We start from the raw sequence: 17,878 nt of genomic DNA, 5'->3' as shown, positions 1-17,878 counted from the left end.
TCATAGTTTTGTTTTAAAATTCAACTGTTAAATCTGATTATGTAAGCTCTCATTTTTAAACATCTTTCTTAAAACAAAGTAACAGCTTTAGCTCCCTCACACTGCGTTCAGTTTAGACAAAATTTTGTTTCCAATTATACTACCTTCCGGGCCTTCTGTCACAAAAGGGATTGGTGACATCTAAGTTTCAAAACAAAAAAATATTGTTTCTCCTAGACCCTGATAAACAGTAGATAAAACTCTTCTTGCTCATACCTTTTACACTGCTGGATTTCTTCCCTATGGTGGGAATCTGCTGTTCCATTTTTTAAGTGACAAATGAACACATGCATAAATATCACGATTTCTATCCTAACTACATAATCAATGGTCTCTTTAAGACAGGCATTTTTCTTTAAAGCAGCAATCTTTAAGAAGTGAACTGCACTGCTAAGTGGAAACCGGGCTGTACCGCCTGAGGGGAGTCCTGCCAGAGCAGCCCAGCAAGAGCCACCACCCACCGGGAAGCTTCCTTGCCACCCACAGCCAAACAAATGCTGTGGACAGCCCGTGTTCACAGCTGAAGGTTTCTAAGCTAGTGAGAAGAGCTCCCTTTTCCAYGGGCTATGAAAAATCCGAACTTCACAGAGCATTTAAAACTAAAAACTAAGTCAAGTAGGTTCTTGAATTATCTTAGTTCCAGTGTTTTGTTCATTCCTATCCCTCTTTTGTATAGACTACAGTCTATAGACCTCAGTTCAGTTAGACCCTAAAAAAATTATCAGTAAATATTACCATCAAGTTAGAGATCACTTCGGGGGTTTGCAGGGATTTCTTCTGATCACTTTACATCCTCTTCCTTCTCTCGTCTATACAGTAGGGCCCATTTATCTCTATAGCCAAATCACGAGAACCACGTAACTAGGTTTTATGTATGCCACAATATCATAATCCCCTTCATTCAGTCATACTAGCTCATCTTCATGTCCGCTCAGCACACTCATGCAGGAGAAATGATGGACAAGAACAGGCAGCAGCTCACAAACCTTATCATGCTAGTCTCAAAATAAATTGAATTTAAAAGGCCTTGGGAGGTTGTTGAGTCCTCCAGCTAGTTTGTGAGCAATCCATTTCCCACAGCAGCTGTGTCCACTCTACTGTGTTGAAATATATGTGCTTGTTTTTTTTATTACAGCTTCCAGGATAGTTTCTTGTCAGCACGTAATAACCATAGCCACTTAGCATTTTAGTGTATTGGAACATTCGTATCACATTATTAGAAAAAAGTTCTAATGGATAATATAGTTCCAGTTAATGCAACTGCAGCACCACAGGATACTGTTAAGAATGTAGCTAGGTTACAGTATTTAATTTTAGAGATTTTAATAATATAAATTGCAAGTTAAATATGTGGTGTCAACGATTTCTTGTGACCTCCACTGGCAGCTATTTTTATTTTACTTAAGATAATGATTTGACTGCAATATAATATAAGAGATGGTCTAAATACCACACTTTTTTTTAAAGAAACATCAGTAAAAGTGCTTCAGCAGGTCTTAAACACAAAAAGATAATCAAACAAGGAGCTGTCATCTTGATTATGCAGTTTATTGACTACCCACGACACACATCTCTGGGACACGTTTCCCAGACACAAGCTTCCACCACTGAAAAACTGTTCCATTAAGTCACTCACATTTTTAAATGCTTTAGTCCCACTTGGACAGATTATTCTAAAGGCTTATTAGTCTCACTTCCATACCTCTAATGTGCAATTAAGGGGAGCCCCAATGAGCATGTTTCAAAGCAGTTTACTTCATGACAGAGTAATATCATTAAATGACCTGCCCCTTTCACCTTTCCAAAACTTGTTGTGTGTACATGCTTCAGTATTCACAACACAGCAGAGAGATTAGAGATCTTCTAAGTCTTTATTCATGTTCTTTGGCTGCGATCATCACAGCAGCCAGCACAAAGATAATAGGCAATACAGTATCCTGCTTTGAGAATACTGTTTTTTTTTTTATTCCATTTGTTTTCAGAATATAATTTACCTAAAGGATAAAGCTTATGTACAGTTAGACTGAATATGCATGCTTATATGCATACCCATACTGCATTTTACAAAAAAATTACAGTGACTTTCCTAATTTAGATTAAGCACCTAACAAACCTAGTGCAGATTAAATACCATTAATATCAGAAGTCTGAGCCTTAGCCAGACTTAAAGGTTATATAAAGATCTGGACATACCACAGTGATTATAAAAACTGCAGAGCAACGGATTTATTGTCTTGCATTTTACTGTCAACATTTTTAAAAAAGACTCCGCACACAGAAGAATCACTAAACTCAAGTAACAGCTTCTATAGTCTCCCCTGAAGGAAAAGCAGCAGGGGGAACGAGGAAGATAATGCTCGGAAAGAAGGAAATTAATTACTGAGATATGCCAGGATAACAGGATACGGATACATCCAAAATACACAATACGTATGCATGAATAGAAAGATAGAATAGACCTTCCAATATCTATCCTACTTGTCAATGCAATCATGACTGAAAGAAAAACATCCCTATATATGTTCCTTTTCATGCCACACAACTTACAAGTTAGGCTTGGAAAAACAGTTGGAGGGTGAGAGAAACGCATATGGCTGTGCTTCAGAAGTTATCTTTTGCTGTCCTCTAGTGGCACTGCAACTTGTTTCACAAAGCTGATGAAGGAATTTTTTCAACTGTAGGCTTCATGGGCTACAGAACAGCAGGCATCAATAGAAATTAAAAGCCAGAACTGAGTTTTGCAGACGATCTCTAGAAGTATCTCTTATTTACTTAGAACGTTTAAACTAAGACCCACAGGAAAAGCAGTGTGGTCTAATGACCACACTGAACATGAGGAAAAACTTTTTCACTGTGAGGGTGACAGAGCACTGGAACAGGTTGCCCAGAGAGGTGGTGGAGTCTCCTTCTCTGGAGATATTCAAAACGCGCCTGGATGTGATCCTGTGCAATGTGCTCTAGGTGACCCTGCTTGAGCAGGGGAGTTGGACTAGATGATCTCCAGAGGTCCCTTCCAACCTCAGCCATTCTGATTCTGTAATAGTTTAAATAACAGTATTTGCTAGGAGACTGTATGACAAGAATATAGTCAAAAAATATTTAAGGACATGGCTACAGTATTGTCAATATTTTAGAAGTTATGTTACTATACTAGCTAGACTTTAAATAAATATTTAAAAATGTAATTGGAGAAAATATTTTCCACAATGTTTCCAATAGTTTCCACAGTTGCATTAAAAATGCAATTGGAGAAAATAGTTTCCACAATTTTTCCAATCACTGCAATAGTAGCATATCTTCCAAGTTAAAAAAAATTAAAATATAGGACATGCCAACTCTACTATAAAGTAAAAGCATTACTGGACAACACCCAGATTTTCTTGATTTTACTTTACCATAAACAAAAATGCAGAGGTTGCAATATATGCTCCACAGTAGGATGAAATGCAAGTGAAATCCTACTTAAGGAACACAGTGGTCTTAACCATTTAAATTAATCAGTATCTTGCACTTTTGCTAAGGCTTTGCAAAAGTGCAAGAGAGTTGTGGAAACACACAACAACAGTTCATCTTCAGCCCCTGTCCCAAACTAATACTTTCTCTTGACTTTCATATTTACTTTTGTGTCACAAAATAATTTGATTTCAAAAGTAAACAGTATTCAGCAACCCAGTTTTAATTACAGCTTAACATAGTCTAATTAGCTGAGATATCTAATTTAGCTTTCATTCCATGCAATTATACATCCTCATAACCCATGAACCTTTAATTATCTCTAACCTCATTAATGACAACTATTAAACTGCAGTTAATTTTTATTAAGTTTATAGAGAAAACATGAGCTCCTCTCATACTAACTGCTGCTACTGAAAACAAGTGAAGTTTCCTAMTCAGCATTAGCTTATTTACTTAGTGCACAGTATATACCTAAAACTATTAAATATTTTCCTTATCTTATTTTCAGTGGTATTTTCATGCCCTTAACTTTAGTCCTGGGAACAGATTTGTTTCGTGAACATCAGGACAAAGAGACTCTGCACATTTCTCCCGAACAAAAGCCCAGGGTAGGGCAGAACCTTCACTGGTCTCTCTATCAGGTTAAGAGACAGAAGGTACCTGCAAAGCTTTTCCTACAGAAGGAATTTGCTTTCAATATCAGTCACAATTCTGCCAGCTCAGGTAACTTGCTCAGATATGCTTACAATTTCAGTAAGGTCTGGCTACTGAAAAATTCATGTAAAGAGAGATCTAAATGACAGCCTGGTGAAGCAAGGGGCAGACGTTCCGCACTGCGGATGTACGGCAGAACAGACCCTCTGCCCCCACACTCTGCCTAAACCTGTTCCTTACGCAACCACAGAGGGTTGTATTTAAGAGGCCTCTGAAGACAGACCCATAACCTTGCAAGGCTAACATCCTGGTCACAGTGACATTTTATTAAAATCATTGTTGAAAAGGGGTGGTTATTTGCCTTTATATAGCTCTTCCCCATCTCTAAAGCTGCTTACAATCATTCTTCTCAGCACCTGGTAAGTGTTGGGAAAAGGTCTAAGGACTTTAAATCTGGACAGGTACTTAGTGACACAGCTACGAAAGAGTTCAACAGTCCTTCTCGAAGCTGCCAGTTAAACCATGTCATATACATTGTTTTCCCTTCCATGATGACAGTATACCACGAACACAAAATTACAAGCCTTCTGCAGAAGCCACACAGGATTTAAAGAAAAGGTTCTAACTAAGCCTATGGTCTTTTTTCAGCCAGGACCAATGACATTAGCCAAATTCAAATCTTTAAGCAGCTACACATTATATCTAATTATATATAACATTCATTGATTTTCCTTATAGCCAACATATTTCCAAAAGCTATTTAAAAATCTATTATTCCCTTCTATAAGAAAAGGGTAGGTAGCAAAAAGGTGGACACAGGGAAAAATGGAGCAGAGATGTTATCAATTACAATAAATACATGCCTAAAAACTCCACATTCTGAAAAAGTGCTGAAAGTAGGCTTGTTCCTACTACTGAGTCACCAAAACTTACTGCTGTCCAATCCAAATACACAAATCTCAAACTCCTACAGTACAATTACTGACACCTGTTCTAAGAGACTGTTCTGTCATTATATTTGACTTCAAACTATATGGCAACATAGATGGTAAAACCCTACTGCAAACATATTAAATTATATACAAGATATAATGCCAGGTCTTGCATTTCATCCTTCAAATAACTGGATAAAGTTTTTAATCTACTGAACTATACACCACAACAACTCCTGTTTCTTTCAAAAATCAGCTTCAGAGATCAAGGACCAGGTTTTCAATAGTGTATCTGGGTAACTCCCTTTATAAAGCCTTGGCCACAAATATTTTAACTAAAGCTATCCCTAAGACTATAACTCCACAAAAGACTTAGAAAATTAAAAATTTAACCAGCTATTAACACTGTTTGATTCCTTACTTCTCAAAGTAAAACAAGGAAGAAATATTATGATTCTTTTGATGAGTCTTCAGTGACACAAAGAAATTGGATCCACAAAGTATAAAGCTTTATTTACCTATAAATGGCAGTGGCAACACAAGCTTTTCTACACACAAATGTGGTCCACTCAGCCTTTGTGGTAATCCTGCCAAGTACAAAAGACTACTTTTGCTTCTTCACTATTAACCCTGCCTAGTCAGATTAAATTAGACATCATTTGTCCTATCTGCTATAAGGAGTCTCTGATGCTCACAAAGAAACAACTAAGTTAAACCATTTCTTTTAAATAATCAAAGGGTCTTCTGGTGATAACAGCCACCTTTCTTTCCAACTCATATTTCATTTTTTTTCAAGTGAGTCTTTAGCCAATTAGTAGTGCCTGTAGTTATCTAGATTAAAACATTAAAATATTAATCAAAAGTGAATATGAACCTGGCCGTTCTTCCCACTCTGTGGATGTACGTATTTGCATCTTCTGGACAATCAAACTGAATGACCCAGTTCACTGCTGGAAAATCTGTGTAAAGAAAACACATGTTAAATTTTAAGCTCTCTGAACTCAAAATCCTCCTACTCAAGAGTAATACATTATTTTGGAGCATTGTTTCCTGTAAGAACTATCATTTAGATATCAATTTATAGACACTGCCTGCATGCAACCTCCAAGTTAAAAATAAAATTAATTGCATGTATTAGCACATTACAAACAACCAGCCTCTTCATCAAAGCAAGTTAAAATTAATGGTGTCTTCATTTCCAAAGTTATGACAGTGCACTGAATGGAACATAATTTCACACTTGACAAGGAAAGACAGATGCTTTGTGTCACACAGATAACAAAACACCACAAAACACCACAACATTTAATAATTAAATAACAGGATTTGACCTACTTTTACCTAGAATTTCATTATCCTACTCTACTGGGATTTGAAGTGAGCTGTGGTCAGACACCAATGCTATAACTAGCCATGTAAAGAAATATCATAGTCCCTCTCAACAACAGGAAGAGGAAGTCACCAAGCTAGACCAAGAACTCAATATTCAAAGTGAATTATAGTTTTAAAGGGCAATTTCCAACTGCTGTATTTCATCTAGCTGGCATTGTAATGAGCCAGTGCTACTTCCTGACCAAGTCTGTAGTAATGCAGTATTCCACAATTACACCTACACTCTATACCCAGGCAACCATACCCACATTAACTCCTCACTAGCAAGATTTCAGCCGTGTAGAAGGCATGATAAACAGTTTTCATTTGTGTTCACTTCCATTTTGGAGCAATTTCCTCCTCCTGTAATGTACTGACAAAACCTTACATTTTGGACAATAAAAGTTTGCTATCCCAAAGAAATGCAAGTAGACTCCTGAAAAAACTCTTTTATCATACTTAATTGCCTCCAAAAATTAAAAAAATGTCATAAGTAGCAAASTATTTGCAAAAATTGTAACTGAGGAGGAAATAATCCAGTAATTAGCGACCACAGAAAAGAGAAACTCAAGCCAAAACAGCACCTATAAAATATTATTGCTTTTGCCTCATCTATTATTTTGTCCCCTTAAAGTCCAATAATCCCACACAGTCCACAGACATTAAAATTTCTCCTAGATTATCTACAGACTTAAAAAAAATAAACAGATAGTTTCCACTGACTACACTACTAACAAATGGCATTACAAGACTAATGACAGCTTAGGTCATTCAGGGACAAAAAGAAAAACTAAGTACAAATGAACTGCACCTCTCTTCAGCAAAGGAATGGCAGAACTCTTTGAAAAGCGTACCTTTTCCTTTCTGAGACACCATAATGAGCTTTTAAATACAGTGGTAGCAAACTACAATTTGATTTGTAAGAAGTGAACCTGGCCTCAAGAGCATACTGGTACTGATAAAGTCTTAATAGGATTGGATCATCATTTTATTGCTTTAATGGGCACCTACCGAGGCCACGAGCTGCGATATCTGTAGCAAAAAGTACTGCTGCCTTTTTCCGAACAAAACAATTGTAGACTTCCATTCTCTTCATCTGATGCTGTTTGCCATGGAGTGCCAAAACAGGCACACCAGGCTGAAGCTTGCAGAACACTCTGAACAGATACTGGACCTGTTACCCAACAAATCAGAAGAAAATAAACAAACTTAACATTATGTGGTAATGATCACATCCAGGAGATAGCTACAGTCTTAGCCCATAAAGCAAGATACACTTTTCTCCACATCAGAGACAAGACAGGCAGTTCAGAGACACCATCACACACCCAGGTCCTACAGCAGGGGATGAACCACGGCAAAGGCTGCCATGCCTTTCTGCAGCTTTCCAACAAGGAGCAGATTTGGGGCACAACTAGTTACGCTGCACGCAAGAGACCAAACATGAAAAGTCCATCAGAAGTGCTGTTTTTAGGCAACACTGGAGGGGTATAGTGTCTTATGCTTGCACTCCAAGCAGTCTACATAGTCTTGTCTTACTATTTCAAGCTTCAGCAGTTTATCTTAAAAAGACAGTCTGTTTATTACTACACATCGTACTATGGTGCAGTACCATGGTGCAGCGTTATTCTGTAGCAGGCGGCTAACTAATAATTTTTAAGATAATAGTTACAGAAATTGTGTATATTGCAGTAACAGCTGCAGCTCAGAGAGAATTTCTGTAGAAATAAGTCTACAGCCTCACTGTACTCTAGCCAACTGCAAAACAACAGAAATCCTGTAACCTCTTGCACAAGTGCAAGAACTAAAGTGAATATTTATCACACAATTATCTGTTGAATATATATAGTAAAAATATTCCACACATACAGTAGTCAGAGAAAGAAATATCTGCCACACAAACATTTACGAATAATTTCAAAGAAATACTCCCGGGACAGTTGTACAAGCAGGCATTCAAAGGATTACATCCTATATAACCGTAAGAAAAACCTTTCCACACACTACTTCATAATTATAATTTATTTAGAGCAAGCTTTCAAAGCTTTTAAAAAGAGCAGATACATCTATTAAATAGTCTGTAATCCAACTATGAAATGCCTCACCAGACACAACCGTATTAGCTCGCTCTTCGCTACGTAACTCTTAGCATCCTTTTTCAACATCAGAGCATAGAAATCAGTACGCAGATCCCTGCGGGAGCCTTCCCRCACTGAGCCCACGGCCCCACGCTTCCCGACACCCCAGCTGTCCAACCAGCCCTGCGCGACATGTCGACAGAGGTGGGGGAGGTCTGGCTCCTCCCCGCTTCTCCTGGTGCAGGCTAGTCCAGAATCTCACCTCTCTCATGCTTTGATATCTACATGAATATCTTAATTTTAGTAGTTTTAATATGTCACAGAGGGGGGAAAAAAAAAAGATAGTCATACCTCTTTACAACTTGCAAAAAACACAATACTCTTCTTTTTCAGATGACTTCTCAGGAAAGAGTATAACATGTTTATTTTTTGTTGAAGCTCACAAACAATATAGTTCTGGTCCAAAGTTGCTGGCGTACTAAAAAAAAAAAACCAAAAAGTTTATTTAGATTCCATAGTTCCCATAACATTAAAAAGAGAATAAAGAACAGAAAAAAAACAGATTATACAGACATACAATATCTAAAAAGCTGCTGACCTTTCTTTCAAGTCAAGGGTGTCTGTCAAATATCCAGAAAAAAGAAAAAATAGTAAGGTTGGGAAGTTCTCCCACTTGGAGGAACAAGTCTTAGCAGCTCCACTGGAAAGCTACTCTTGAAAGACCAATCAGTTTGTTTACTATAATCCTGGGGTGAGGGGAAGATGGAGAGGAGGGGAAAAAAAAAAAAAAAAAAAAAAAAAAACTTTTGACTTCATTTCTAAATTCAGTTACTAGCACCTAGCCAAACTCCTTCCATGTCTAAGCAGTGACATTCAATTTGCCTTGACTTAAAAATGCAATTTTGTCTATTAGTGCTATTAAAGCATCATTTGTGCTTAAGGCAATGTCAAAGCACAGTCTAATCATGCACAAAAAAGGCATTGATGTATTTTTACTGATCACTCTGGCATGCAAAGTGACTTTGCAAAGCTCCAAATTGTCACCTTAACTCACCTTTCAGTTCTTTACAAAGTAAGAAAAGAATATTCTTTGACATATTTGCCCTTGAAATACATTCAAATGCTCTTCTCTCACAGTCCCTCTACTCCACCTTAGAGAGACCAAGGGTATTTAAAATTACTTTATTTTATTGAAGATGCCACATGAGAGAAAGAAATTACATGACACTGCTCTAATTTTTATTCTACTAGTCACTTTAAATTATACCACAGTACCTTTCGCCTTGTAAATCTTTCACAGGAAACTGTTTCCTTAAGATAACACCATCCTACATACAAAGGCAGTAATTCTAAACTAAATCAAAAAAGGAAAATATTAATTTGTTTTATTATCTAATTGTACCTCCCCAAATAGCTCAAAAACTCCGATGTGCTTTAAAACAGACTTTACATCTGTTTCACAAACCTTGCATTTTTGTGTAGTCGCTCCTCAAACAGAGGACTATCCTGGGCTTCTATCTCCTCCTCTGCTCTCTCCTGCAATTGTATTTATTTGAGATCCCTTATTTATCAGTAGCACTATTAATGCTGTTTGCAGTATAATAAAGAGACATTCTGGAGTCAAACAGTTAAAACCTGCCTAAGGATTCAATCAAGTTCTACTGTTCATTTTGCTGATTATTCCTTGTTTGCTCTTGGTTGAGCCATTTTACCACTGTGCTTCACCTTCCTCCACCTGCATCTTATGTATGGAAATATATGCATGCTTCATAGAACAGAAAAACTTAATCATACATGTTCATAAGCAACATGTCACTCAGAGAATAGAGCCCACAGAAATGCAAAATTTTAAATAGTGGTCTTCACTTAGATTTTGAGAGAAAAAAAATGTGCTAACACTGTGCACCTTTCTGCATTTAATGTCACATTAATTTTTTTAAGCTGGGCAGACCATATACTTCCAGGGAGGACCTCCCATTCTGGTCCAAACTGTATGACAACAAATTTACTTCACACGCACAGGGCTGGAGTCCTGAACGCGCACAGCAAATCCTGCGTGTCTGGAAGCACAAGACTTACTGCACGTGGACAAATGCCATATGGTTTCCTAAGGACACCCAATACTGAGCACACAAACAAGATGGTCATTCTGCACATTCCCAGTAGAGTAGCATTTCCTTGGAACACCAGATTTATCAAAGACACACAGAAGAACTGTATTTGTGCAACAAATACAGCAGTATTTGTTGTCATGGCGGTCCTGCACAGTGAATATGAAGGCAGGAGGGGAAAGAAAGCCAAAGAACAAGAAAGCAGCAACCAAGAAATGATTGCTGCTACAGGCAGAAGACTACTCCATCCAGACTATAACCCACTCTTGGAGCTACCCTGAAAAAAAACAAACTTCCAGTCAGAGAAGTTCCTGGGGAGCCACAAGCAAGGTGCAGGTTCAGCTTCCCTGCAACAAAATCAATCACAACTAGTAACCTCTTATCAGAAAATTCCTTACTTTCAGAAAGGCATGCAACAGGACCAGAGATTGAAGGAAGGAGAAGGATGCATGATTTGCCTTCTGCTTCAGCAAGATGACAGTCAGGGAAGCAGCTAAATAGGATCATCATCTGTTTAAACCCCAGGTCTAGAAAAACCATCCTGACATACCTGAATTTGGCTCTCTCATGAACCCAAACGTATTCTGGATCTTTCAAACTCAGCCGTGCAAGATCCTTCACCGATTTTGTTTGAGTTGCTGAAAAAAGCAAGGTCTGGCGTTTCTTAGGTAGATTTTCTATGATTGCGTTCATTGTATCAGCAAACCCCATGTCTAGAATTCTGTCAGCTTCATCAAGAACTGAGTTGAAAAAATAGATTTGAGAGAAACTGTTTTTAGATTTTATAAAATTCAAACTTTAGATCTGTAAAGTATAAAAATCAATGCCTACTTAAACTGCAGAGACAGACTTAATTGCTGTATACTGTAGAATTTTCTTTAGTTGCTCATGTACTCCATAAAATATGTTAAAAAACTGCAACAGAAGTTGCAGCAATTCCCATAACATTATGTACTTTCAGCTTCACATGCTGAAGCATAGGAAGATGTGCATTTCAAGTAACCTGTTCACCAATTTGCAGACAAACTGCAAATTATAAACTCCCTGTCCCATTATGGAAACAAAACCATGGAACATAGAATAGTACCGTACTATTCATGACCAAGCAAAACAGACTCTCCTGTTACTAAGCTAAATTTACCACTGACATATAGGGAATACATAGATTAGCACAGAGACAAAGCATTAAGAAAAGGGCCTATATTTAATGCAATTCTTGTCCAACTGCAATGAACTGTATTGAGTGTAGCAAGCCTAATTTCACATTTTATCAGCTTCATTAGCTTCTTAATTGCTCTCAAATTCCTCAAGCTATGCTAAAGATTATGCACAATTCTTAAAGGCAGACAAACCTTTTCATTAAGCTGAAATTTGTATTCAGGTTGGTAGGATGAAAGAAAGAGGCTAACAAAACAAAGAAACAGCAATCTGGCTCAAAATGCAAAGAAAAATCTTTTCTAGAACAGGCTCAAAATACATACACTGTAGTGAATATTCCATATAGTTAATTATCATATCAAGCAAAACAAGAAAGCTATAGCCAGAAAGGAAAGGTCAGCACTAGCCAATACATATCTAAAGGATTATAATGGGATGCCATATTTGTTTTTGGGTCCCTTACTAACTCACCTACTTGTTCTTATCATCCTAAGGAAAACATGCTCAGCAACTGCTTTGAGAGAGAGAAAGGCACACAAGAAAGGAGTTTTGTCATTTTCTATTTTAATTTCTCCATATTTGAACTTAAATGCTACTTCATCTACATACCATGAGTAGGATGAACTTTTTAGCCAAGAAAGTGCTCCACATAGTTATGAACTGTTACAAAATATTTTTGAGTACTTTCAAATACTTAAAAGCTTACTCAGCATTTGCAGATCAGATGCATAGAAATATGAAGTTTCATCCATGTGCTGCAGAAGCCGTCCTGGAGTGCAAATTAGCATATTTATGTGGTGGATTCTCTCAGACTCTTCTTTCAGATCCTGAAAATGAATTAAATCAGTTTAGTTCTAACTGTTCACACCAGCAACCTAGTGGCAGAGATGCTCAGGCCAGCTTAACCTATTAATGGTTTTTAGAAAAGACAGTCATGGATCAGCTTCTTTTCCTCTTTCTACACAGATACTGCATCCTTTCTTCAGCATGCTCACACTTGTGGCTTGAGCAACAAGTATTTCAGAATAATCTAAATTAAAGGATAGTCCTGGAAGGCTTGGCAGGAAGTTCCATCCAGTCATATAACCTGGAAAGACAGTAAATATGCAAAAGCTTCCAAAGATACAGAGCACACAGACAGGAAAATGAGTGGGTCATGAAGAGGTTCCCACTAACTACTCCCTTCCCTAACTTTTCCATTCAAGGGCTTCCTTCCAAAAGTAACATTTATTTGTTCATTTATGCAAATTGAAAGAGGACACACCTTTCCTCCAATTATAAGGCCAGCTGAAAAGTCATGATTTTTTCCCACTTTACGCAGAACCTTAAAGGTTTGATATGCCAGTTCCCGGGTAGGTGATATTATCAAAACTCCCAATCCATCTGCTGAAGTCCACTGATGGCGATACAAGATTTCCAAGGCCTGAAAAAAATTACCATACTCTCATTATAAAACCTCAGAGGGAAAACATATAACAAAAAAAAGTCATAAAAAAGATAAAGTGATGTTAATTCAAATAATGATTTAAGAAACATCAGTATGCATTTCATGCAGTTTGATTATATATCAATTCTAATTCATGGCAATGATGCTTGCTGAAGCAAAGTTCCCCAGTACCAATCTATGACAGACAGCAATGGGTTGTAAATTGAAGAAATTTCACTACACAATTAAACCTACTCTGCTAAATTCTGGAAATCAAGTCTGAATCACTTATAYGAGAATAGAAATCAGATGCAGAAACACAGGAGAAATTTTCCTGCTTGTAAGGTTTTGTGAGAACCAGAAATAGAAAGAGCAACTAGAAAAAAGCCAGATAATTCAGTCTTAATAATTCTGGTTCAGATTTAGAGCAGTACTATACGTATATGCTATATACAGAGCATTCCACCTAAAGGTATTGTAACTTTGGTCCAGAATTATTCCTCCTCTTATGAATTCACACTGCAGAAATACAGATTTAGACAGCTAATCTTAACACAAAGACTTCATTGGTCTGATCATCCTACCTGAAGTATTTTGAAATACCAAATGCTGTTTAGCATTCACATACAATTTTTCTTCACTCTTCACCTGTCCAACTCCCCCCCATTACCCCCCTTCCCCAAAACTGTTTTAAAACCATGTTTTTAAGACAAAAGATCTCTACTCCTACATTAACTAATTCAGCAATCTCACTTCTGTTCTTTGTTTCTCAAGTTCACAAGACTATTTTTGAAGCCACCTACATTTTTTCCTGTTCTTTACTAATAAAGAAAATCRAGCATAAAACACAAATCTTCTCAATTAGAGAGGGTATTCAAAACACCTACTACTGTTCTCACAGTTACTGACAGAATGGGCTCTCAAATAATCTGTGTTAGCAAAAAGCAAACAACATGCAATCAAAAAAAAAAAACTTTCCATAATCAAAACTAAATCTGTTTTTCCCTTTATCCAATCACTGATAGGTTTCTCATCAATTGATACGTCCACTTTAAACGAACAAACTTTTCAATTATACTTTCAACTTGAAGAAATTAAATGCAGAGCATGATGTTTTGAGTAAAACATTCAAACATTTATTATCCGTGACAGGAGTTTTCATCCTGTTTTCCTGCTTGGATCTGGAAGTGATTTCTAGGGAGTCCACAAAAAAAACACCAAGAAAAGGAAGTCTACAGTTACTAAGTTTCAATTTGCAACAGAAGGTCCACAGCCTAAAATTTTAAAGAGGTGAAAACCACTGATCTAAAAAAGCCTGTGGAACTGTAAGAATTTCACCTGTTTCATACACTCAGTTTTCAAATCTTAATAGAATCAGACAACATTAGCAGAGTTGCACAAGGAAGACAGATTCCTGAGAGAAAAACAAAGCACTTCCTGAATTGCACAGGCTCTACTAATGTGAGGATCAAAATGAAATTCCAAAATGCCTGAATATTTCTAGGGACAAAAATATACTTCATCCAAAACCTCAGGCAGCTTTCTTAAGTGAGTCTGCCTTGGAACACATAGGTCAGTTAAATTATAACCTTTCTCCCAGGATCCATTAGCCTAAGCTGTTTAACACCCAAGACTTCCTGGATAACTTGGCCTAAGTGTAGATGGAAGTATGTAAAATACTTACCGGGACAATAAAAGCCAAGGTTTTGCCTGATCCAGTCTTTGCAGCTCCAAGTACATCTTTACCTTGTAAAGCCAAACCTATGGTTTGCCTCTGAATCTCAGTTACCATGCGATACTGAGCTTCCTGCAATCCTAGTATGGGGGATGTGGAAAGAGAAGAGGGGAGGGAAGAACACTATTTTTATCTTGCCCAGTGCTCTATTTTTCCATTTGGAAAACACTATATATGGTAAAATTCATTTAAAAATCAGTTTAAAGCAAAATTTTCTTTATTTGCAAATGAATGATACATTCATTTCTACTTAAATTGATTTCCAAAGAAAACTTTCACACTTACCTTTTAGGGTTTTCTTTGACAGTGGAAAATCTGAAAATCTTTGAACTTCATTTACATTTATCTGAAACAAAACAAGTTTAATCAGTGCTAAACTCTAAGCATATGGAAATTAAACACCATTTTTAAGTTGCTGTTTAACATAAATGTGTGGTAATTCAGTATGACCTGACCAAGTCAGTTGGCCATACAATCTGTACTAGTCTGACCTAAGCCAAACCGCTCTTCTAACAAACTGTTTAGAAAACAATAAGATGTACTCTAATTAGGCAGGCCAGTAGCGCAATTTAAAGTTCAGATCATCTTGGAATCACAGAATAATTCAGGTTGGGAGGGACCTCAGGGGGTTTCTGGTCCATCCTCCTGCTCACAGCAGGGTCAGCTCTTAGGTCAGACCTAGATGCTCAGGGCTTTGACCTTTGGTCCCGAAAACCTCTGAGGACAGAGACTGCACAACCCCCTGGGCAACCAGTGCCACTGCCTGACTGTCCTCATGGGGAAAAGCTTCTCCTTGTATCCAGTCTGAACCTGTCCTGTTTTAACTCATGCCTGCTGTTCCTTGCCCTCCTGCCATGCACCACTGTGAAGAGCCTGGCTGTGTTTTCTAGATCACCTCACAGGTGCTGGGGGCTGCTGTCAGGTGCCCCCAAAGCCGTCTCTGCTCCAGGCTGGACAAGACCAGCTCCCCCAGCCTCCCCTTACAGGGCAAGTGCTCCAGCCCCGACCATCTCAGTGGCCCTCCCCTGAACTTGCTCCAGTTCATGGGTGTCTTTTTTCTTTTTTTTTCTTTTTTTTTGGGGGGGGGGTGGTCCAAAACCTGACACAGATATTTTTCAGAAGGAAAAAAAAACAAACACACACACACTTTAAAAAGATACTGTCATATGTAAGCAAGGTTTGATATCTCTACAGTGCAGCACACTGCAAGCCCCAAGCACAACCTGCAATTAAATCTCATGCTGAGCATTTTACAAACAGTATCTCTAAAATCAGAACTTCTACAGCCTTCTTCTCCAAAACTGTCCCAACAGAGATTATAATAAAATATCTGCATCAAAGTACTAGTCAATAACTAGCCAATTAATTCATATTTCTGTGTGGCTGCAACAAGCACTGAGTTTCCAATTCACAACTGCTAAGCATAACTTCATTTTTCTGGGCAAATCCACAGAGAAGTAGTTTCTGTTTCTGCAGCTGCTAGCAGGCTACAGTAAGAGGAGTAGTGATAGTCATAAACCATAAATTGGAACTCCAAGAGCAAGAGCTCTGCCTTTTTTAATTATTTCAGTCTAAGAAAAAAATGACTATGCTGCAAAATACATGGCTACTACCTTCCTGCAAAAGAAAAGTCCACCTGCGCTTTTAGCAACCCAGCCTTTAATGTTCCCAGACATAAAGGTAGACGCTCTCATCTGCAAGGAACACATGGAAACACTGCTGGCAGCCTGCTTACAAGCTTGCTGGAAGTAAGCTGTCCCAGTCCCATCCACACTTTCAGATGCCTTAAAACAAGGCGATTTACATTGCAGCTTCCCTGTGAGATCAGATCACTTTACGACCGAGCAGCAGTGTGTCACTGCTCACAGTCGATTCTGCCAACACACCCACCCGCCACCCATCTCTTATCCCTCACAGTAACTCTCACTCACAAGGCACCTCTGTCTAAACTGCAAACAAGATAAACTTAAAGCAAAAGGAAGTTAATTTATAATCACTACCTTTTCCTCTTAACTCAAACAGCTTGCACATTTACATCACAAAACTCTCCAGTTTCCTCACTTCTTAACAGTATCCATAAAATTAATGTTTATGACACTATATTATGTGAGTATAGTACTGAAGTAAGGTTAGACTTCTACAAAGCTCACAACTATCAAACTGTATCTATTACAGAATCACAGAATCACAGAATSGCTGAGGTTGGAAGGGACCTCTGGAGATCATCTAGTCCAACCCCCCTGCTCAAGCAGGGTCACCTAGAGCACATTGCACAGGATTGCATCCAGGCGCGTTTTGAATATCTCCAGAGAAGGAGACTCCACCACCTCTCTAATTTATCTTATTAATGATAAATTATTTTCATTTATGTGGAAAAAACACACAACCCCAGTCAAAATAAATAATTTTTCCTTAAAACATTTTGGCCTTTCTAGTTCCAATGTAGATTATACTACAATGACGGGCTCCCAAAGTTTTTCATCTCTACATTACTGCTGCAAATTTGGTGCTGTCAGTTTAATTCTTAGAAAAAGAATGTTTTACAGAAAACAATACCATAATAATGAGCTCATAACTGAATCGGCACATGTATTAAAATGATTTCCCATTCCTTATGAGATCTAAGATGCAGAGAGATAATGGCAGAGAAGCTGAGAAAAGCTCTAATGCTTTCCTTCACACACCTGAAAGAGCTCACCTATTCCAAACCACTACCATGTGAACTCCAGAGAAAAAGGGATATACCTGGAAAACATGGAAGTAATTTTAGTTGACTGAAATTCAGTCTACAAAAATCTCAGCTCCATGCTATTGTTGTCACATGCATAATAAGAATTGCATCAAGTTAGGGTATGGGTGCATTGTTTCTTTTCCAGGGTAAGCAAGTGCTTTAGGAAATAATCCTGAATAACAAACAC

The 17,878-nt window shown here is 37.8% G+C and overlaps 1 protein-coding gene across 1 annotated transcript in view; it reads right to left on the bottom strand.

The window, feature by feature from the left end:
* Window positions 1-16,728, bottom strand: part of DDX10 (DEAD-box helicase 10) — a 136,278-nt gene extending 119,550 nt beyond the window's left edge. The window contains exons 1-9 of the mRNA XM_026069369.1: window positions 16,696-16,728; window positions 15,246-15,306; window positions 14,910-15,040; window positions 13,064-13,222; window positions 12,506-12,626; window positions 11,192-11,381; window positions 8,882-9,008; window positions 7,464-7,626; window positions 5,956-6,040 (exon numbers count right to left, since the gene is read on the bottom strand). Of these exons, the coding sequence (XP_025925154.1) occupies window positions 5,956-6,040; window positions 7,464-7,626; window positions 8,882-9,008; window positions 11,192-11,381; window positions 12,506-12,626; window positions 13,064-13,222; window positions 14,910-15,040; window positions 15,246-15,306; window positions 16,696-16,728 (1,070 nt within the window). The remainder of the gene's footprint in view (window positions 1-5,955; window positions 6,041-7,463; window positions 7,627-8,881; window positions 9,009-11,191; window positions 11,382-12,505; window positions 12,627-13,063; window positions 13,223-14,909; window positions 15,041-15,245; window positions 15,307-16,695) is intronic.
* Between the last annotated feature and the right edge of the window lie 1,150 nt (window positions 16,729-17,878).

This window comes from Apteryx rowi, unplaced genomic scaffold, assembly GCF_003343035.1.
Source record: "Apteryx rowi isolate R43461 unplaced genomic scaffold, aptRow1 scaffold_292, whole genome shotgun sequence".
Lineage (NCBI taxonomy): Eukaryota > Metazoa > Chordata > Aves > Apterygiformes > Apterygidae > Apteryx > Apteryx rowi.
The sequence above is the reverse complement of the archived record's forward strand: the minus strand, read 5'-3'. Positions and strand labels throughout refer to the sequence as shown.